The following is an 18,069-nucleotide window of genomic DNA, read 5'->3' as shown; positions in this document are numbered from 1 at the left end:
TTCATTAAAAAGATGAACACCAATTATGAATATTCATTTGTAGATCTGAGTACATGTCATATGTGTTTCTCAAACATCAAGTAGTTTTCCTTTAAATCTGTAATTTATGACCTTTTCTTTTTTTCTAGGCTTGAACATGACAGGCAGACTTGGGAGTCCAAGGCGCAGACAGAGGTCCAGCTTCAGCAGAAGGTCTGTGATACTCTACAGGCGGAAAACAAAGAACTTTTGTCCCAGCTAGAAGAGACTCAACATCTGTACCACAACTCCCAGAATGAATTAGCTAAATTAGAATCAGAACTTAAGATTCTTAGAGACCAATGGACTGATTTAAATAATTCTTTAGAAAAATGTAAGGAAAATAGAGAAAATTTGGAAGGGATCATAAAGCAGAAAGAGGCTGATATCCAAAATTGTAAGTTCAGTTACGAACAGCTAGAGACCGACCTTCAGACCTCCAGAGAGCTGATCAATAAGCTGCATGAAGAAATAAACATGAAAGAACAGAAGATTATAAGTCTGCTTTCTGCCAAGGATCAGGCAATCCAAGAAGCTGTTGCTGAACTGCATCAACAACATGATAAAGAAATTAAAGAATTGGAAAACTTGTTGTCCCAGGGGGAAGAGAATATTGTCTTGGAAGAGAACAAAAAAGCTGTGGACAAAACCAGTCGGCTCATAGAAACACTGAAATCCATCAAAAAGGAAAACACACAGCAGAAGGCTCAGTTGAATTCCTTCGTTAAATCCATGTCTTCTCTCCAGGATGACCGAGACCGCATAGTAGGTGACTACCAAAAGCTGGAAGAGCGACATCTTTCTGTAATCTTAGAAAAAGACCAACTCATACAAGAGGCTGCTGCTGAGAATAATAAGCTGAAGGAAGAAATTCGATGCTTGAGAAGTCATATGGATGATCTTAATTCTGAGAATGCCAAGCTAGATGCAGAACTGATCCAATATAGAGAAGACCTGAACCAAGTGATAGCAAGAAAGGACTGCCAGCAAAAACAACTCCTTGAAGTTCAACTTCAACAGAATAAGGAGCTGAAAAATGACTATGCTAAATTAGAAGAAAAACTGAAGGAGTCTGAAGAAGCAAAGGAGGATCTGCAGAGGTCCTCTATTGCCCTACAGGAGGAGAAACAATGTTTATCTAAAGAGATTGAAAGGTTGAAAGTAACTGTATCCCAACTAAAGAGAGAGTTGACCACCTTGCAAGAAGAAGGCACTTTAGGACGCTTTCAGGCCCAATTAAAAGTAAAAGAAGAAGAGGTACAGGGGTTAAGTACTACCCTTTCTTCCTCTCAGAAGAGAATTACAGAACTGGAAGAGGAATTGGTTCATGTTCAGATGGAAGCTGCCAAGAAGGTAGGTGAAATTGAAGAGAAAATGAAGAAGGAATTAAAGCATCTTCATCATGATGCAGGGATAATGCGAAATGAGACGGAAACAGCAGAAGAGAGGGTGGCAGAGCTAGCGAGAGATCTGATGGAGATGGAACAGAAATTACTCGTGGTCACAAAAGAAAATAAAGATCTCACAGCACAAATCCAGTCGTTTGGAAGGTCTATGAGTTCCCTACAAAATAGTAGAGACCATGCCAAGGAGGAGTTTGATGAACTGAAAAGGAAGTATGATGCCAGTCTGAAAGAACTGGCACAGCTGAAAGAAGAGCAGGGTCTCTCAGGCAGAGAGAGAAATGTTCTTGTGTCTAAAGCTGCCTTTCCAGCGGACTCCACTGACGGGGACAGCTTTCCTCACCTTGAGAAACTTAACCAACAGCTTCAATCCAAAGATGAACAACTGCTTCACTTGTCCTCACAACTAAAAGATTCTTACAACCAAGTACAGTCTTTTTCTAAGGCTATGGCCAGTCTACAGAGTGAGAGAGATCACCTGTTGAATGAACTACAGAAATTCCGCAAGACAGAGGAAGGGAAGCAGAGGTCTGCAGCCCAGCCAGCAACGAGCCCAGCCGAAGTACAGAGTTTAAAAAAAGCTATGTCGTCCCTCCAGAATGACAGAGACCGACTTGTGAGTGTAGTTTTCTCTTTCTGATCTTTGAGAGTTTTTGAATTTTTCTTTAAATTTTAATTTCTAAAGAAAAGCATAACCACATTATTTTATATATTATATGGGCACTGAGGGACAGTATTATATATCCCACAGGTTCTGTTTGGTCCTAGAGAAACACAAAAATATTAATTAAATTACTTAAATCTGTCATTACCATTTTTTTAAAAATTACTAAATTTCCTTTACATAAAACTCTTCATTGGTTAAGGGAGAGCTATTTTACATCTTTTATACACACACACACACACACACACACACACACACACATATATTTCCAGAATTTGTCATACTATGTTTACATGACTATTTAGTCAAATTTTAATTGCAGACTGAACCATTTAGTCACTTTTCTTTAATACTTAGCTTTTTTCCAATCAGAAAGAAAGATAAGGAGAATCTCTAATGCTTAATGTTACTGCTGTTAGTAAGATCCAGTAGTTTAATCCAGGTTTTCAGTCTGAAAAATTCTGTGTCATCGAGATTCAGAGGCAAAACTGGAACTGTTAGGAGCCAAGCCAGGTTGTCAGGGGACTCTACTTTGTGATATTACTGTCTTCATTTTATTGACGTCTCTTAATTCTGTTAAGCCCATGTACTTAGGCCAAATAGGAAGTGAAAGCTAAAAAAAAGCTGGGTTTTTCTATTTTAAAAAGTGACCTGTGTCCAGAATATAAAAGTTCTAGTTTATAAGATTTACCCTAGTGGAAAGATCATTCCTTCTAACCATAAAGTCTTACACAAACTTCTTCTTTGTAGGTAATGGGTTCATTTGTACTGTACTTAATATCCAGTATTTATAGACAGTCTTTTGCCTTTTGTGCTCTGAACAAAGCCCACCCTTTCAGCGAAGGCTTGAGATCAGCACAATTTATGTATTTGTTTATATTTTTTAAATTGTTTCAGTTCAGCTATCCTAGGAGCTTGACCTTTTGTCATTGCTTTCAGAAATGCAGATACAAAAGGTCTTTTTATTGGGGCAGTATATACCTCAAAGCTGTAATTTATAGCACTCGGGTGTTGATTGTCTTCTAAGTCAAAATCTTTTTCCTGGAAGCAGTTACAATAGATTCTAAATTAACTGTTTCATTCAGTGAATTACTTTGCTATTCTTCTTATCCGTTATAAACACTAGGGACAAAACTTTGTATCTCTCAACCCTAGTTCCACATTTTTATCTGCTGGATATTTACAAGTCAAGGCAGCTTTTTAAAAAATTTCCATGTTTCTGTAACTCATAGTAGCATCTTTCTGTTCTCTAAGGCTCATAACTGTTTGGGATTTTATTTCATTTAGTCATCAAGGTCTATCATTTTTTAATTCTTTTTAAAGATTGTATTTATTTTTAGAGAGAGTGGGAGGGAGTGAGAGGAACATCGATGTGAGAGAGAAAATATTGATCGGTTGCCTCTTGTACCTGTTGCAACCGGGGAACAGACCCCCAACCCAGGCATGCGCCTTGACCAGGAATCAACTGGTGACATTTTGCTTTGCAGGACAACACCCAGCCTAATGAGCCATACTTGGTCAAGGCTGTCTTTTCTTTATTTATTATGACTCAAATATTTCCTTTTTCCTTTTCACCATCAAAGAGTTAGGTTAAGTCCTTAAAACCTTAACCTTAAACTGTTGTAATATTGTTGCTCCCAATTTGTCACCTCTTAAGTACATTCTGTGTACCACTGCTGAATAAATCTGTCTGAAACCACTTTATTATTACTGCACTAATCAGAAACCTTTAAAAGTTGTGCTATCTTTAGATAAGGCTTATGATTCAAACCTCTTGGAAGACCTTATAATTTGTCCTTACCTTTCTTTCAGTCTTACCTTTTACCTCTTCCCTACTTATACTCTTCAGCCAAACCGATCTGCTCATTGTACAGTAATCATATCTAGTACTTTTGACTTCCCCATATTACCATCCTTTCAAGTAAAATGTCCTCTCAATTTTCCTTTTCTGAGGCAAATATTACCCACTCTTTAAAGTCACCCCAGAACTCAAATCCTCTTTGGTTACGTTTCCAGATCACTTGATTGTCTATTACCTTTTGTTTGTATTTCCCTAGTACTTTTCATTTGTCTCATGACACCTTGGTTATTTATTTATTTATTTATTTTAATTGTTGTTCAAGTACAGTTTCCTGTCGTTTAGTCCCAGCCCACCCCCCACAGTCCTCCCCACCTCCCTCCCATTTCCACTCCTCTTAGTTTTTGTCCATGTGTCCTTTATCTTATTCCTGTAAACCCTTCTTCCCCTTTTCCCCTGAAATTCCCTCCCCTCTCCTCCCTGGTCACTGTCAGCCTGTTCTCTATTTCAGTGTCTTTGTTTATATTTTGCTTGCTTGTTTGTTTTGTTGTTTAGGTTCTTGTTAAAGGTGAGATCATATGGTATTTGTCTTTTACCGCCTGGCTTATTTCACTCAGCATAATGCTTTCCAGTTCCATCCATGCTGTTGCAAAGGGTAGGAGCTCCTTCTTTCTCTCTGCTGCATAGAATTCCATTGTGTAAATGTACCATAGTTTTTTGATCCATTCATTTACTGATGGGCACCTAGGTTGCTTCCAGCACTTGGCTATTGTAAATTGTGCTGTTATGAACATTGGGGTGCATAGGTTCTTTTGGATTGGAGTTTCAGGGTTCTTAGGATATAATCCTCGCAGTGGAATTGCTGGGTCAAAAGGCAGATCCATTTTTAGTTTTCTTAGGAAATTCCATACTGTTTTCCATAGTGGTTGTACCAGTCTGCAATCCCACCAACAGTGAACTAGGGTCCCCTTTTCTCCACAACCTCTCCAACACTTATTATTTTTTGCTTTGTTTATGATGGCCATTCTGACCTGTATAAAGTGGTATCTCATTGTGGTTCTAATTTGCATCTCTCTGATAGCTAGCGATATTGAGCATCTTTTCATGTGTCTCTGGATCCTCTGTATATCCCCCTTGGAGAAATGTCTGTTCAAGACCTTTGTCCACTTTTTATTGGGTTGCTTGTCTTCTTAGAGTAGAGTTGTGTAAGTTCTTTGTATACTTTGGAGAGTAAACCCTTGTCTGAGGTATCATGGGCAAATATGTTTTCCCATACAGTTGGTTCTCTTTTTGTTTTAATACTCTTTTCTTTAGCTATGCAGAAGCTTTTTATTTTGATGAGACCTCATTTGTTTATTCTTTCCTTTATGTCCTTTGCTCTAGGGGATGTATCAGTAGAAATGTTGCTGTGTGAAATATCTGAGATTTTCCTGCCTATGTTCTCCTCTAGGATTTTAATGGTGTTACGGCTTATATTTAAGTCTTTTATCCACCTTGAATTTATTTTGGTGTATGGTGTAAGTTGGTGCTCTAGTTTCATTTTTTTGCATGTAGCTGTCCAGCTCTCCCAACACCATTTGTTGAAGAGGCTATTTTCAGTCCATTTTATGTTGCTGCCCCCTTTGTTTAATGTTAATTGACTGTAGAGACTTGGTTTTATTTCTGGGCTCTCTGTTCTGTTCCATTGGTCTATGTGCCTGTTTTTATGCCAGTATTCAGGCTGTTTTGATTACAGTGGCTTATAATACAGTTTGGTATCAGGTATTGTGATCCCTCCTACTTTGCTCTTCTTTCTCAAAATTTTAGCAGCTATTCAGGGTTGTTTATGGTTGTTCCATATAAATTTTTGAAGTGTTTGTTCTGTGTCTGTGAAATATGCCATTGGTACTTTACTAGTTATTGCATTGAATCTGTAAATTACTTTGGATAGTATGGACATTTTGATGATGTTAATTCTTCCAATCCATGAACAAGGTATATGTTTCCATTTGTTTGTGTCTTCCTTGATTTCTTTCTTCACTATTGTGTAGTTTTCTGCATACAGGTCTTTTACCTCCTTGGTTAGGTTTATTCCTAGGTATCTTATTTTTCTTTTTGCTGTGTTTAATGAGACTTTTTTCTTGATTTCTGCTTTTGCTGTTTCATTGTTGGTATACAAAAATGCCTTTGATTTCTGGATATCGACTTTGTATCCCACTGTTTTGCCAAATTCATTTATTAGGTCAAGCAGTTTTTGGGTGGAGTCTATAGGATTTTCCAAGTACACTATCATGTCATCTGCAAACATTGACAGTTTTGTTTCTTCATTTCTGATTTGGATGCCTTTTATTTCCTTTTCTTGTCTGATCACTGTGGCTTAAACTTCCAATACTATACTGAATGGAAGTGGTGAAAGTGGACAACCTTGTCTTGTTCCTGATCTTAGTGGGAAAGCTTTTAGTTTTTGCCCATTGAGTATGATGTTGGCTGTAGGTCTCTCATATATATGCCCTTATTATTTTGAGGAATGCTCCCTCTATTCCCACTTTGCTGAATGTTTTTATCATAAATGGGTGCCGTACCTTATCAAAAGATTTTTTTGCATTTATTGATATGATCATGTGATTTTTGTCTTTGTTTTTGTTTATGTGATGTATTGAATTTACTGATTTGCAAATATTGAACCATCCTTGCATCCCTGGGATGAATCCTACTTGGTCATGGTGTATGATCTTTTTAATGTATTGTTGGCTGTGGTTTGCCAATATTTTGTTGAGGATTTTAGCGTCTATGTTCATCAGCGATATTAATGCCTTAGTTTTGTGTGTGTCTATGTGTGTTTAATTACTATACACTTATTTCTCTTATTAAATTGCAAGCATCTGGTGATAAGTCTCATGTCTTATACTTGTTTATATTTCCATGGTCTTTAGCATAGGAGTAATGAATTAATTATTATAGGGGTGATAGTCAGCAATTGGTGGTCATTCTCTGTATTTGTGGTTGTTACTATAAACACTATTTCCTCCGTTTTGTAAAACTCATGTTAGGGGAGTTATGGGAACTTTTGAGATTTGTCTTTTGAGGTCATGGGTTTTATATCTGCCATGGAAGAATCATAAAGTCTAGGCAGGGTTATAAATCACATGAAGGCCTGGCATTGTGACTTGGTGATATATCTGATTCACAGACTTGCTGAGGCCGTTCTGCATACTTTCCGAATGTACTGTTAGCTGTCCATCAGTCTTCCTTTCCACAAGTTTTGTTCTCAGTCTGTCTAATGGGCACTGAAGTTTCTCATCTCTCAGTCATTTGGCTGTATGTGCAGTAAATATGGGAGATAACATGTTTCAACCTCCAGCAGTTTAAACATTCAGCTTAGGCCAGCAGTTTGTCACTTCTGCTTATACTACTCTCCCTTCCCCTCAGGAGCACCCCAGAGATGATTTAGGTCTGAAAGGGATTTAGTCTCTACTTACTCAAGGGCAGCTTTCCCAAAATAAAGTCTGAGCCTGAGTGGCAGGGATTATTAGCCCAGGGGATTGTACTGGGGTGTAACAAACAACTCTGAAAGCATTCTGGAATGTTTTATCTGTCTAAACTTCCTTAGGGAAGCAGACAAAGCACTTCCACAGCCTAGATAGTGGAGAACCAATAAATCTCTAGAGGTGCCTCTATATTCATTTATTTTTACTCACTTTATTCTGAAAATGACTTGAGGTAGCATATAAAAATATGAACAGTTTTTCAAGATAATATAAGAACTGGGAAGGCAGAGAAAATGAGGATAGAAGGAAAAAGATCAAACCAGGAGTAAGTCTAGTGTTCCAAGGAGATGTCACACTGCCCTGTACTCTTTGTTAGAATCATGGACCACTAATGGCTCTGAGCTTTCTGGCAGCCATCAGAAATAGGGAATTTAAAGAACATATGCGTGAAATGCAGCGTCCATATTTTAGGAAAGGGAAAGAAAGAAATACTGCTTGCACAGATGAGAACAGTTGTTAAATATTGAGGCCTGCAAAAAATTTCTTGCCTGTTTCCATACAGAGGACTCTATGAGGTTGTGAAACACCCTTTACTTCTCTTCAGTAAATATAGTAATGTGATTTATTATGAAAAATATTTAACATTTTCCAGTGGTCCAGTTAGTCCATTCCAAGGATAATATTTAAAGTATCTGGACTAGAGGAGTGAGTGGATTACATAAGGAACATATTTTCCCTTTAAAGTAAAACAAAACATATTTATATTTTAGTTTTGGGGTTAAAAAAGTTATATACACATTTAATAAGGCACTAAATTCTACAGTGTTTGATGAGAAAAACAAACAGTTGCACCGCCAACCCTGTTTCTCTTTCTCCTGAAGCAGTTTGCTTTTAGTTTATCATTATGGAGTTTCTTCAGTATCAATATGCTTGTATGCATTTGGGTTTTTATTGTTTGCATTGGGTATGGACTTTTTTTTATGCTAACAGGGTTTATACTCACCCTGCTGCACAGTACATACACACACTTTCCATATACAATTCCTTCCCTGTTCTCCTGATGTAATTTAATTTTTTTAAACCATTCTTTTTTTTTTTTTTTAAGATTTTACTTATTTTATTTAGACACAGGGGAAGGGAGAGAGAAAGAGAGGGAGAGAAACATCAGTGTGTGGTTGCCTCTCACGCGCTGTCACTGGGAACCTGGCCCATAACCCAGACATGTGCCCTAACTGGGAATTGAACTGATGACCCTTTGGTTCACAGACCAGTGCTCAGTCCACTGAGCCACACCATCCAGGGCTGATGTAATGCAATTTTAAGTTTGGTTAAATCAGCATTCAGTGTTTACATTTTTATGACTATAAATGGTATTAGACCTGAGATGTGTTACTTATTCTCAACATCTTTGTATTTCCTAGGGTCAGTAACTGTTTTGTTGTTACTTAGATTTTTTTCTGTACTTATCAGTGTTAAACTGTGACTTTTATTCACATTTCACATTTCCTCTCAAGATGCCATTTATTCACATATCCTCTCAAGATGTTTATTCCTATTAATGTCATCTTCGTGAACAAAATTGTCCTAGAGTCTCCAACTTGAATCTCTTGAATCTCAAGAGATACGAATCTCTTGCCCTGTACTACCAGGACGGTTTTCATCCTAGAATATCTCCTTTTACCTTTCTCCTTCTTTATTAGATCTGTTTTTTGTATTCCATGTCTCTTTCGTCTTGGTTTGTGCTCTCATTTTAATGGAACAAATCATTCAGTGGCTCCCTAAGAAAAGATAAGTGCAAGGTAAATTTATTGAAAATGTCTTTTGATCTCTCAGTTGTGATTGATAGTTTAGCTGGGTATAGAATTCTAGGCTGAAAATAATTTCCCTTCCAAATTGTGAAGACATTGGTCATTGCCTTTTAGCTTACATGTGGTTCAGAGGTCTAGAGCTATTGATTCCTGATCCTTCATATGTGAACTGTTTCTCTTCCCTCTCTTTCTGTCATCAAACACACATCTCTCATTTCTCATTTCTTTGGAAATATATAGAATCTTCTAGTCTGCATTCTCTGTAGTCCTTTGAATCTAAGAATTTATACTAATTAAATTCAGGAAATCTTTCGATTTATGTTTTACCACCTCCCCACCATCAGTCCTTTTTCTGGTTGTCTTTTTTTTTTTTTTTGAAAATCCTATTATTTAGATGTAGGACCATATGGATTAACTCTATAATTTTCTTACCTTTTCTGTTTTTGCTATATTTGGGAAGATATTCTCACCATCATTTTTGGAACCTTCCGGAGAAGTTTCATTTTTGCCATCATGTTTCTAATTTCTAAGGATTTCTTTTTTCCCCATGTCTCTGGACATATGTTCATCACTCTCCAAGAGTAGTGCTAGTAGTTTTGTTCTTTGAAGCTTTCTCATATTGAGGTTTTCTTTATAATTTTTATTTCCACTGTAATGAATCTAATTTCCAATATTCTCTCTTAAATATTAGAGTATATTACATTTGCCCCTGATAATCTCCTTCAAATACTTTCCTAGTTTCTTTTCCTCTCTGTCTTAATATTAGCCATTCTTCAGGTGAGAGTTAATCCTTGCTTTACTGTTTATGTTTATGTGTAGGGTGTCAAAAACTTATGGATGGTAATGAACGACTCCAAGTTTGATTGTGAGGTGATTGTGCTGAGCTTTTTGTGGTCAGTCCCTATGGTGGTGTCTTTAGTTCCTCTTGGGCCAGTCACATTTTCTAGAGAAGACTTCTCAATGCCTGTGTGGTAGAAGGTAAAGGCATATATGCCAACACTTTCCAAGCTGAGTAGGGGAAAGACTTAAAAGCATTCAGAAAGAATACATTCATTTGATTACCCTTGTTTTAGAGCAGTACCCTCACGTTTAGCTGTGCCTGGTTTTCCATAGTCCAGAAATACTTCTTTTACCTTCTCCAGAGAATAAAATTTAGTTGTTTGTCAAGGTAACAAAAAGTACGGAGCTGAGGAGGGTACCTAGGGATACAATTGTTTCTTTCTTTAGCGGCTTTCATCTGATCCTCCTAATTTCAGCCACCTCCTCCCTATTCCCGTCACCATCTTTTCCAGAGGTACCTGGTGCTGTTAATTCCCGAGCCTTTTGAAGATTGTGCAGAGTAAGTTCTATTGGTTGTTGGCTTTCCCCACTGCCAGCTTAAGATTTGGCTTTCCCAGATCTGTTAAGTCATTTACTACTTATGCATCTGCTCTTCAGCTTGCAAAATTAATTTTGTTGCTGCTGACCCCTCTCTTGTTCTTTCTGTTCTTGTGTTTTATGCTTTAAAAAAATAATGCCTTTATTGTAACTAGTGGTATTTCCGGAATGGGTGAAACAGTTGTGTGTTCATGGCCTCCTCTTTGCCCAGATGTCCTGCCATTTTATTCTTATTACCAAGCTTTTAATGAGAACTGGGGATAAAGAGTTTGAAGATATACATGAAATGCAGATAGGCAGTTTTGCTGATTAAAGTCAAGTGCATCACATTGTATCATCACCATTATTATTAACTTTATGTGTGTAGTACATATTATTAACTTTATGTGTGTGTAATTTTTTTTCTCACAACATTATGAGAAGTACTCTAATTATCTTCATTTTATAGGCGAGGGAATTTAAGCCTTAAAGGGTGTGAGGAACATGCATAGAGTCACGCAATCTGTGTGGGCAGGGTAATGGATTTCAAAGGTAGAGTGCTCTTAATCACTGGGCCTGGGCATCACTGCCTTCTTCATATCATAATCATGAGCTAAGCTAGAGTAAAGGTTGACTTCTACGTAAGAAAGTTGAGAAGCTTAACCAGGTCACATGGCTAAATAGAAAACCAGTCTGTGTTCACATGTTTTGTTCTAGGGATTTACCACTCACAAAGCTGTTGGTCCCTTATGTCTATCCCATGTCTGAGTTGTAGACTGAGTCAATTTTAGGATCTTGGGAATGGGGGGCGGGGTAGAAGTTGCAGGAGTGGTCAGGCGCTGCAGCCTTGATGGCAGTTCAGTGGGATGATTCCCACCAGCCTGGCTGCATGTATTTTGCATTTTAGAGATTCATGCTCCAGTGATATGTCCGTGGACTGTTAGGTGCTCATATGTAGTCTGTGGTGGTATCTGATTGACTTAGTAGGGAGGTGTTGATGACTTATAGCTGGGTGAATGAGATGTAATGAATCACCCTTTTACTTTCCCTTTGGTTGAAGCTGAAGGAATTGAAGAATCTGCAGCAGCAGTACTTACAGATAAACCAGGAAATCACTGACTTACGTCCACTGAAGGCTCAACTTCAGGAGTATCAAGACAAGACAAAAACATTTCAGATTATGCAAGAAGAGCTCAGACAGGAAAACCTCTCCTGGCAGCATGAGCTGCATCAGCTCAGGTATGAAATTCTGTGCTTTTTGTCCCTTTTCTTTTAGTTTTCTTTTTTTTCTTTTTAACTTTTTAAATGAAATAATTATATATGTTGTTACAAAAATGGTACAGAGAGTTCTCATATACCTGCCACTGATTCCCTCTAATGATCACGTCTTACTGTACTTAACTCTAATATAATATCAAAACCAGAACATTGATGTTGGTATGAGCACCTTATTTGTATTTTACCAGCTTTACATTTATTCAATTACGTGTGTATGTAGTTCTCTGCAGTTTTACCACGTGTGCAGATTCAGGTAACTACCTGAATATACACCTGTTTTATCAACACAAAGATGTCTGTCATGCCACTAGTTTATAGTCACCCTTTTCCTCCTTCCTTCTCTCCACCCCCTCATCCCTAATCTCTGGCAGTCACTCATCTGTTCTCTATTTCTATAATTTTGTTATTCTGGAAATATTTTATAAATGGAATTATAAAGTATGTATGTATTTAGCTTTTGAAATTAGCTTTTTTCATGCATCATAAATGCCCTTAAGATCCATCAATTTTGTCATGTATAGCAATAGTTTGACAGTTTTGTTTCATGTTGTGAAAGTATTGTTTTTAACCATTTACCTGTTCAAGGATATGAGTGTATTTTCTAATTTTTAGCTATTAAAAACAGTACTTTATAGCTATTAACTATTAGCTATACAGTAATCAAAAAAAAAAAACTTCCAACAAACAAAAGCCCTGGACCAGATGCCTTCACGGATTAATTTTACCAAACATTCCAAGAAGAACTAACATCTCTTCTTCTCAAACTATTTCATAAAATTCAGGAGGAGAGAAGGCTCCCAAACTCATTTTATGAGACCAGCATTATTCTAATTCCAGAAACAGATAAAGACACTAAAAGAAAGAAAGTTATAGGCCAATATCCCTGATGAACATAGATGCTAAAATTATTGACAAAATGTTAGCAACCCAATATAGCAATGCATCAAAAAGATCACACATCATGATCAAGTGGGATTTATTCTGGGGATGCACAGTTGGTACAACATTCACTAATCAGTAAATGGCCATATATGACAGACCCACTGCCAGCATCTTACTCAACAGGCAAAAACTGCAAACATTCCCCTTAAGATCAGTAACAAACCAGGGATGTCTGCTTTCATCTCTCTTATTCAACGTAGGACTGGAAGTTCTAGTGGCAATATTCAGGCAAGAAGAAGAAAGAAAAGGCATCCAAATGGAAAAGAAGAAGTAAAATTGTCTCTAGTTGCAGATGACATGAAACTGTACTTAGAGAACCCCAAAGATTCCACCAAGAAACTACTAAAACTGATAAATTAATTCAGCAAAAGCAGGATACAAAGTTAATATCCAGAAATCAGTTGCATTTTTACATGCCAAAACCAAACTAACAGAAAGGGAAATTAAGAAAACAATCCCATTCACTGTTGCTTCAAAAAGAATAAAATATCTAGGAACAAACCTAACCAAAGATGTTGAAGACCTATACACATAAAATTACAAGACACTAAAGAAAGAAATTGAAGGAGATACAAATAAATGGAAGCACATACCATATTCATAGATAGGAATAATTAACATTAAAATGTCCAAACTACCCAAAGCAATCTATAGATTCAGTGCAATTCCTATTGAGATACCAGTGCCATATTTCATAGAACTAGAACAAATATTTCAAAAATTTAAATACAGAACCACAAAAGTCCCTGCGTAGCAATAGCGGTCTTGAGAAAGAAGAACAAAGTTGGAGGAATCACACTACCTAATATCAAAATATAGTATAAAGCCATAGTAATCAAACAGCATGGTACTGGCATAAGAAGACACTAAAATCAATGGAACAGAACAGAGAGCCCAGAAATAAACCCACACCTTTATAGTCGATTAATATTTGACAGAAGAAGCAAGCACATACAGTGGACTAAAGATAGTTTATTCAACACATGGTATCAGTAAAATTGGACAGATATGTGCAGAAAAATGAAACTAGACCATCTTCTTACATCACACACAAGAATAAATTCAAAATGGGTCAAAGACTTAAATGTTAGGTCCAAAACCATAAAAATCCTAGAAGAAAACATAGCTAGCAAAATCTCAGATATCGCTTGTAGAATTTTGTCTTTTTACTGGAGAGCACAATCTATTTGTTATAAGTTAGGTCACATTCTCCTGGGAGGGAAGACAAGGAGAGGAAGCTCGCAAGTGGGCAGCTCTCACCTCTGTGTGGGAGGAGCTGGTGTCACTGCCTTCTCAGTGGCTGCCACAGCTGAGCTCTCTGCTGGCTCACCTACACACCGGTGCCTTCTGTGAGGATGTGAGGACCGAAGGCAGCATGGCTTCCTGGTGGCTGTCGCAAGTGCAGTAGTAGTTGCTGGAGGGCTTGTGGCTTTGGCCCACAGGGAGTTTGGGAGGAGGCTGAGTTTGTTTGGCGATCTCCTGGTAACACAGCTGCAGCTTCGCCTGCAGGCCCAGTTCTGTAACCTTTGAATGAACCAGGTAGTGGACACCATGTTCCATCTCCTACTTGTAGAATTTTTTATTGGATATATCTCCCCAGGCAAAGGAAGCAAAAGAAAAAAATAAATAAATGGGACTACATCAAACTAAAGTTTTTGCATTGCAAAGGAAAACGTCAACAAAATAAAAAGACAACTCACAGAATGGGTGAACATATTTGCTGATACATCTGATATGGGGTTAATATCCAAAATTTATAAAGAACTTCTGAAACTCAACACCAAAAAAACAACCCAGTTAAAAACTGGGAAGCCCTGGCTATTGTGGCTCAGTGGATTGAGTGTCAGCCTCTGAACTGAAAGGTCACTAGTTCGATTCCAGGTCAGGGCACATGCCTGAGTTGCGGGCCAGGTCTCCAGTTGGGAGTGTACAGGAGGCAGCCAGTGGATGTTTTCCCTCACACATCAGTGTTACTCTCCCTTTCTTCCTCCCTATTGTCCTTACAAAAATAAATTGGGAAGGAAGAATAAATTGGAATGAAGTCTTTTATAAAAAATGGGTAAAGGACATGAGTAGACACTTATCCGAAGAGGACACACAGATGTCCAATAGATGTGAAAAGATGCTCAACATCACTAATCATCAGAGAAAGGCAAATTAAAACCACGATGAATTACCATCTCACAACTGTCAGAATGTCTCTCATCAATAAATCAACAAACAAGTGCTGGCAAGGTTGTGGAGAAAAAGGAGCCCTTGTGCATTGTTGGAGGGAATGCAGACTGGTGCAGCCACTGTGGAAAGCAGTGTGGAGACACCTCAAAAAATTTAAAAGGATCTGCCTTTGGATCCAAAGATCCCAATTCTGGGAATATATCCAAAGGAACACAAAACACTAGTTTGAAAGAATATAAGCACCTCTACGTTCATTGCAGCAGTGTTTAGTCATCAAGATATGGAGGCAGCCCAAGTGTCCATTGATAGGTGAGTGGATAAAACAACTGTGGTACATTTACATAGTGGAATTCTACTCGGCTATAAAAAAGAAGAAAACTTTACCCTTTTCAACAATTTGGATGGACCTGGAGAATATTAATGCTAAGTGGAATAAACCAGTCAGAGAAAGACAAATACTATATGACTTCACTCATATGTGGAATTTAATGAACAAACTGAACTAACAAGCAAAACAGAGACAGACTCATCTGTGGATGGAGAGACGATGACAGTGGGGTTAACAGTATGGTGATTACTGGGGGGAGGGGATGGAAGGGGACTAAAAGGTAATGTGAAAAAGTAAAATAAAGATTAAACTTTAAAACAATGCTAGTTTGTATGGTAAGTGTAATGTTTAGTGTTTTTTTTTTAATTTTTATTTATTTATCGTTAGAGGGGAAGGGAAGGAGAGCGGGAGAGAAATATCAATGTACGGTTGCCTCTCGTGAGTCCCCTGCTGGGACCTGGCCTGCAACCCAGGCATGTGCCCTGACTGGGAATCAAGCAACGATCCTTTGGTTCGCAGGCCCTCACTCATGTTTAGTGTTTTTAAAAGCTGCAAAACTATATTCCAGAATGACTGTACCATTTTATATTCGTACCAGCAATATAGGAGTGATGCAGCTTCAATATCAAATGCTATATTCTTGTCGGCATTTGCTCTTGATAGGTATGTGATGTGGTTTTAATTTGCAAAATGACTAATGTTGAACATTTTTTATGTGCTTACTCGACAGTTATTTGTCCTTTTTAATGCAGTGCTTATTAATGTGTTTTGTCCATTTTTACATTTAGGTTGTTAATTTTTTACTCTGTAGTTTTGAGAGATCTTTACATATTGTATACACAAGGGTTTTTTTCTTAAACATTTTTATTGTTGTTCAAGTACAGTTTTCTGCCTTTTTCCCCCAGCCCTCCTCACCACCCCAGCCCTTCCCTCTTCCTTCCCCTGTTTCAGGGTTCTTAGGATATAATCCCAGTGGTGGAGTTGCCGGGTCAAAAGTCAGTTCCATTTTTAGTTTTCTCAGGAAATTCCATACTATTTTCCATAGTGGCTGTACCAGTCTGCAATCCCGCCAACAGTGTACTAGGGTTCTCTTTTCTCCACATCGTCTCCAACACTTGTTTGTTGATTTGTTTAAGATGGCCATTCTCACCAGTGTGAAGTGGTATCTCATTGTGGTTTTAATTTGCATCTCACTGATGGCTATCGATACTGAGCATCTTTTCATGTGTCTCTGGACCCTCTCTATGTCCTCCTTGTTGAAGTATCTGTTCAAGTCCTTTGCCCATTTTTCAATTGGTGCTTGTTCTCTTAGGGTGGAGACATGTGAGTTCTTTATGTATTTTGGAGATCAAACCCTTGTCTGAGGTATCATTGGCAAATATGTTTTCCCATACTGTTGGTTCTCTTTTCATTTTAATGCTGTTTTCTTTAGCCTTGCAGAAAATTTTTATTTTGATGAGATCCCATTTGTTTATTCTTTCCTTTATGTTCCTTGCTCTAGGGGACATATCAGTGAAAATATTGCTGCATGAAATATCTGAGGTTTTCCAGCCTATGTTCTCCTCTAGGACTTTAATGGTGCCACGGCTTATATTTAAGTCTTTTATCCACCTTGAATTTATTTTGGTGTATGGTGTAAGCTGGTGCTTGAATTTCATTTTTTCGCATGTAGTTGTCCATTATGCCATCACAGGGCCAAAATAATTTTAGGGCTGTATAAATGTAACTATACCTTAACCGTTAAGGAGTTGAAATTACATTTGGCCCTTTGAAGGCAACTGTGAGGCTGATGTGGCCCCTGTGCAAACGAATCTGACACCCTGCCCTGGAGAGACAAGAGGTGCCCTGATGTGGCCGGGAAGAGGTGGAGTCCTGGCTCCCCACTCGTACTCCACTGACCGCAGTTAGTGGGGAGGGTTCCTCATCACTGCTCCTTTAGAGTAGGAGTCTGAGCTTCATACGCGGCCTCTGTGGATACCACTGTGGGGTGTGGAGAAGCTCACCTCATTATTACTGGACAGTGGTAAAAGTCCAGGTCCACCACTCAGTCTCCACTGACACCGCAGAAGAGTGGGTTGAGGAGGGTCACCTCGTTACCACTGGGTAGTGCCAAAGTCCAAACTTCCTCTTGACCTCTTTTGTTACTGCCTCTGCAGGGACGGGGAGGAACGCTTCATTGCCTTGTCATGTTTGGAGATGGATATCCAGGTCTCCCTTGTTTTCTCCACTGACACCACAGTGGGGGTGGGCTTGGTCAGAGAGAGGCACCTCTTCGCCACTGGGTGGGGTGACAGTCCAGGGTGCACATTTGGCCCAGGAGGGAGGGGGAGGTGCATGTGTTTACATCTGGGCCAGTATGTATTCTAGCTTGTCCGCTAGGGTTCTGTTCATGGGAATGGGAGGGTACCATGGGTTTTCCATGGTGTTCACCTGAAGCACAGTAGTTCTTGTCATTATCTCTGTCTCACTAGGCTGCCTCTTCCTGGTCCATTGACAAGAAGGCAGACTTTTCTGGGCACTCAGTGTTTTTGGATTGTAGGATCTTCACCACCCAGTTGTATGGAATTTAAAACAAAACAAAAAACAGTGAATTTACTGCCAGGTCGTCCCTCAAATATGAAGGTCCCTAGCTGGCCCACCTTCTCTTCATCTTTCTAAAGTCTTCTTATGTTGTTTTTATATATAATTCCTAGGGTTTTTAAAGAATCTATACTCAGTGGGAGGAATAAGGAGAACTGCATCTGCACCACCTCATCTGGATCCAGAAACTTACCCCTTTTTCTTTTAAAGGAAGAGGTGAATAGCCATGTTACAGGGCACTATCGGGGCAGG

General features: G+C 38.4%; 1 protein-coding gene and 1 pseudogene across 4 annotated transcripts in view; one reads left to right on the top strand and one right to left on the bottom strand.

Annotated features, from left to right (window-relative positions):
• The window catches only part of GOLGB1 (golgin B1), a 92,150-nt gene that overhangs the window by 54,255 nt on the left and 19,826 nt on the right, over positions 1 to 18,069 (top strand). For all 4 annotated transcript variants that reach the window (XM_037142279.2, XM_037142278.2, XM_037142276.2 and 1 more), the window contains 2 exons: positions 129 to 2,037; positions 11,575 to 11,753. In XM_037142279.2, coding sequence (XP_036998174.2) covers positions 129 to 2,037; positions 11,575 to 11,753 — 2,088 coding nt within the window. The remainder of the gene's footprint in view (positions 1 to 128; positions 2,038 to 11,574; positions 11,754 to 18,069) is intronic.
• Positions 13,937 to 14,287, bottom strand: LOC119046992 (NADH dehydrogenase [ubiquinone] 1 alpha subcomplex subunit 7-like; annotated as a pseudogene).

This window comes from Artibeus jamaicensis, unplaced genomic scaffold (genome assembly GCF_021234435.1).
Source record: "Artibeus jamaicensis isolate MK-2021 breed Jamaican fruit bat unplaced genomic scaffold, CSHL_Jam_final contig_3126, whole genome shotgun sequence".
Lineage (NCBI taxonomy): Eukaryota > Metazoa > Chordata > Mammalia > Chiroptera > Phyllostomidae > Artibeus > Artibeus jamaicensis.
Note: the sequence above shows the minus strand (reverse complement) of the source record. Positions and strands in the feature narration are given on the sequence as shown.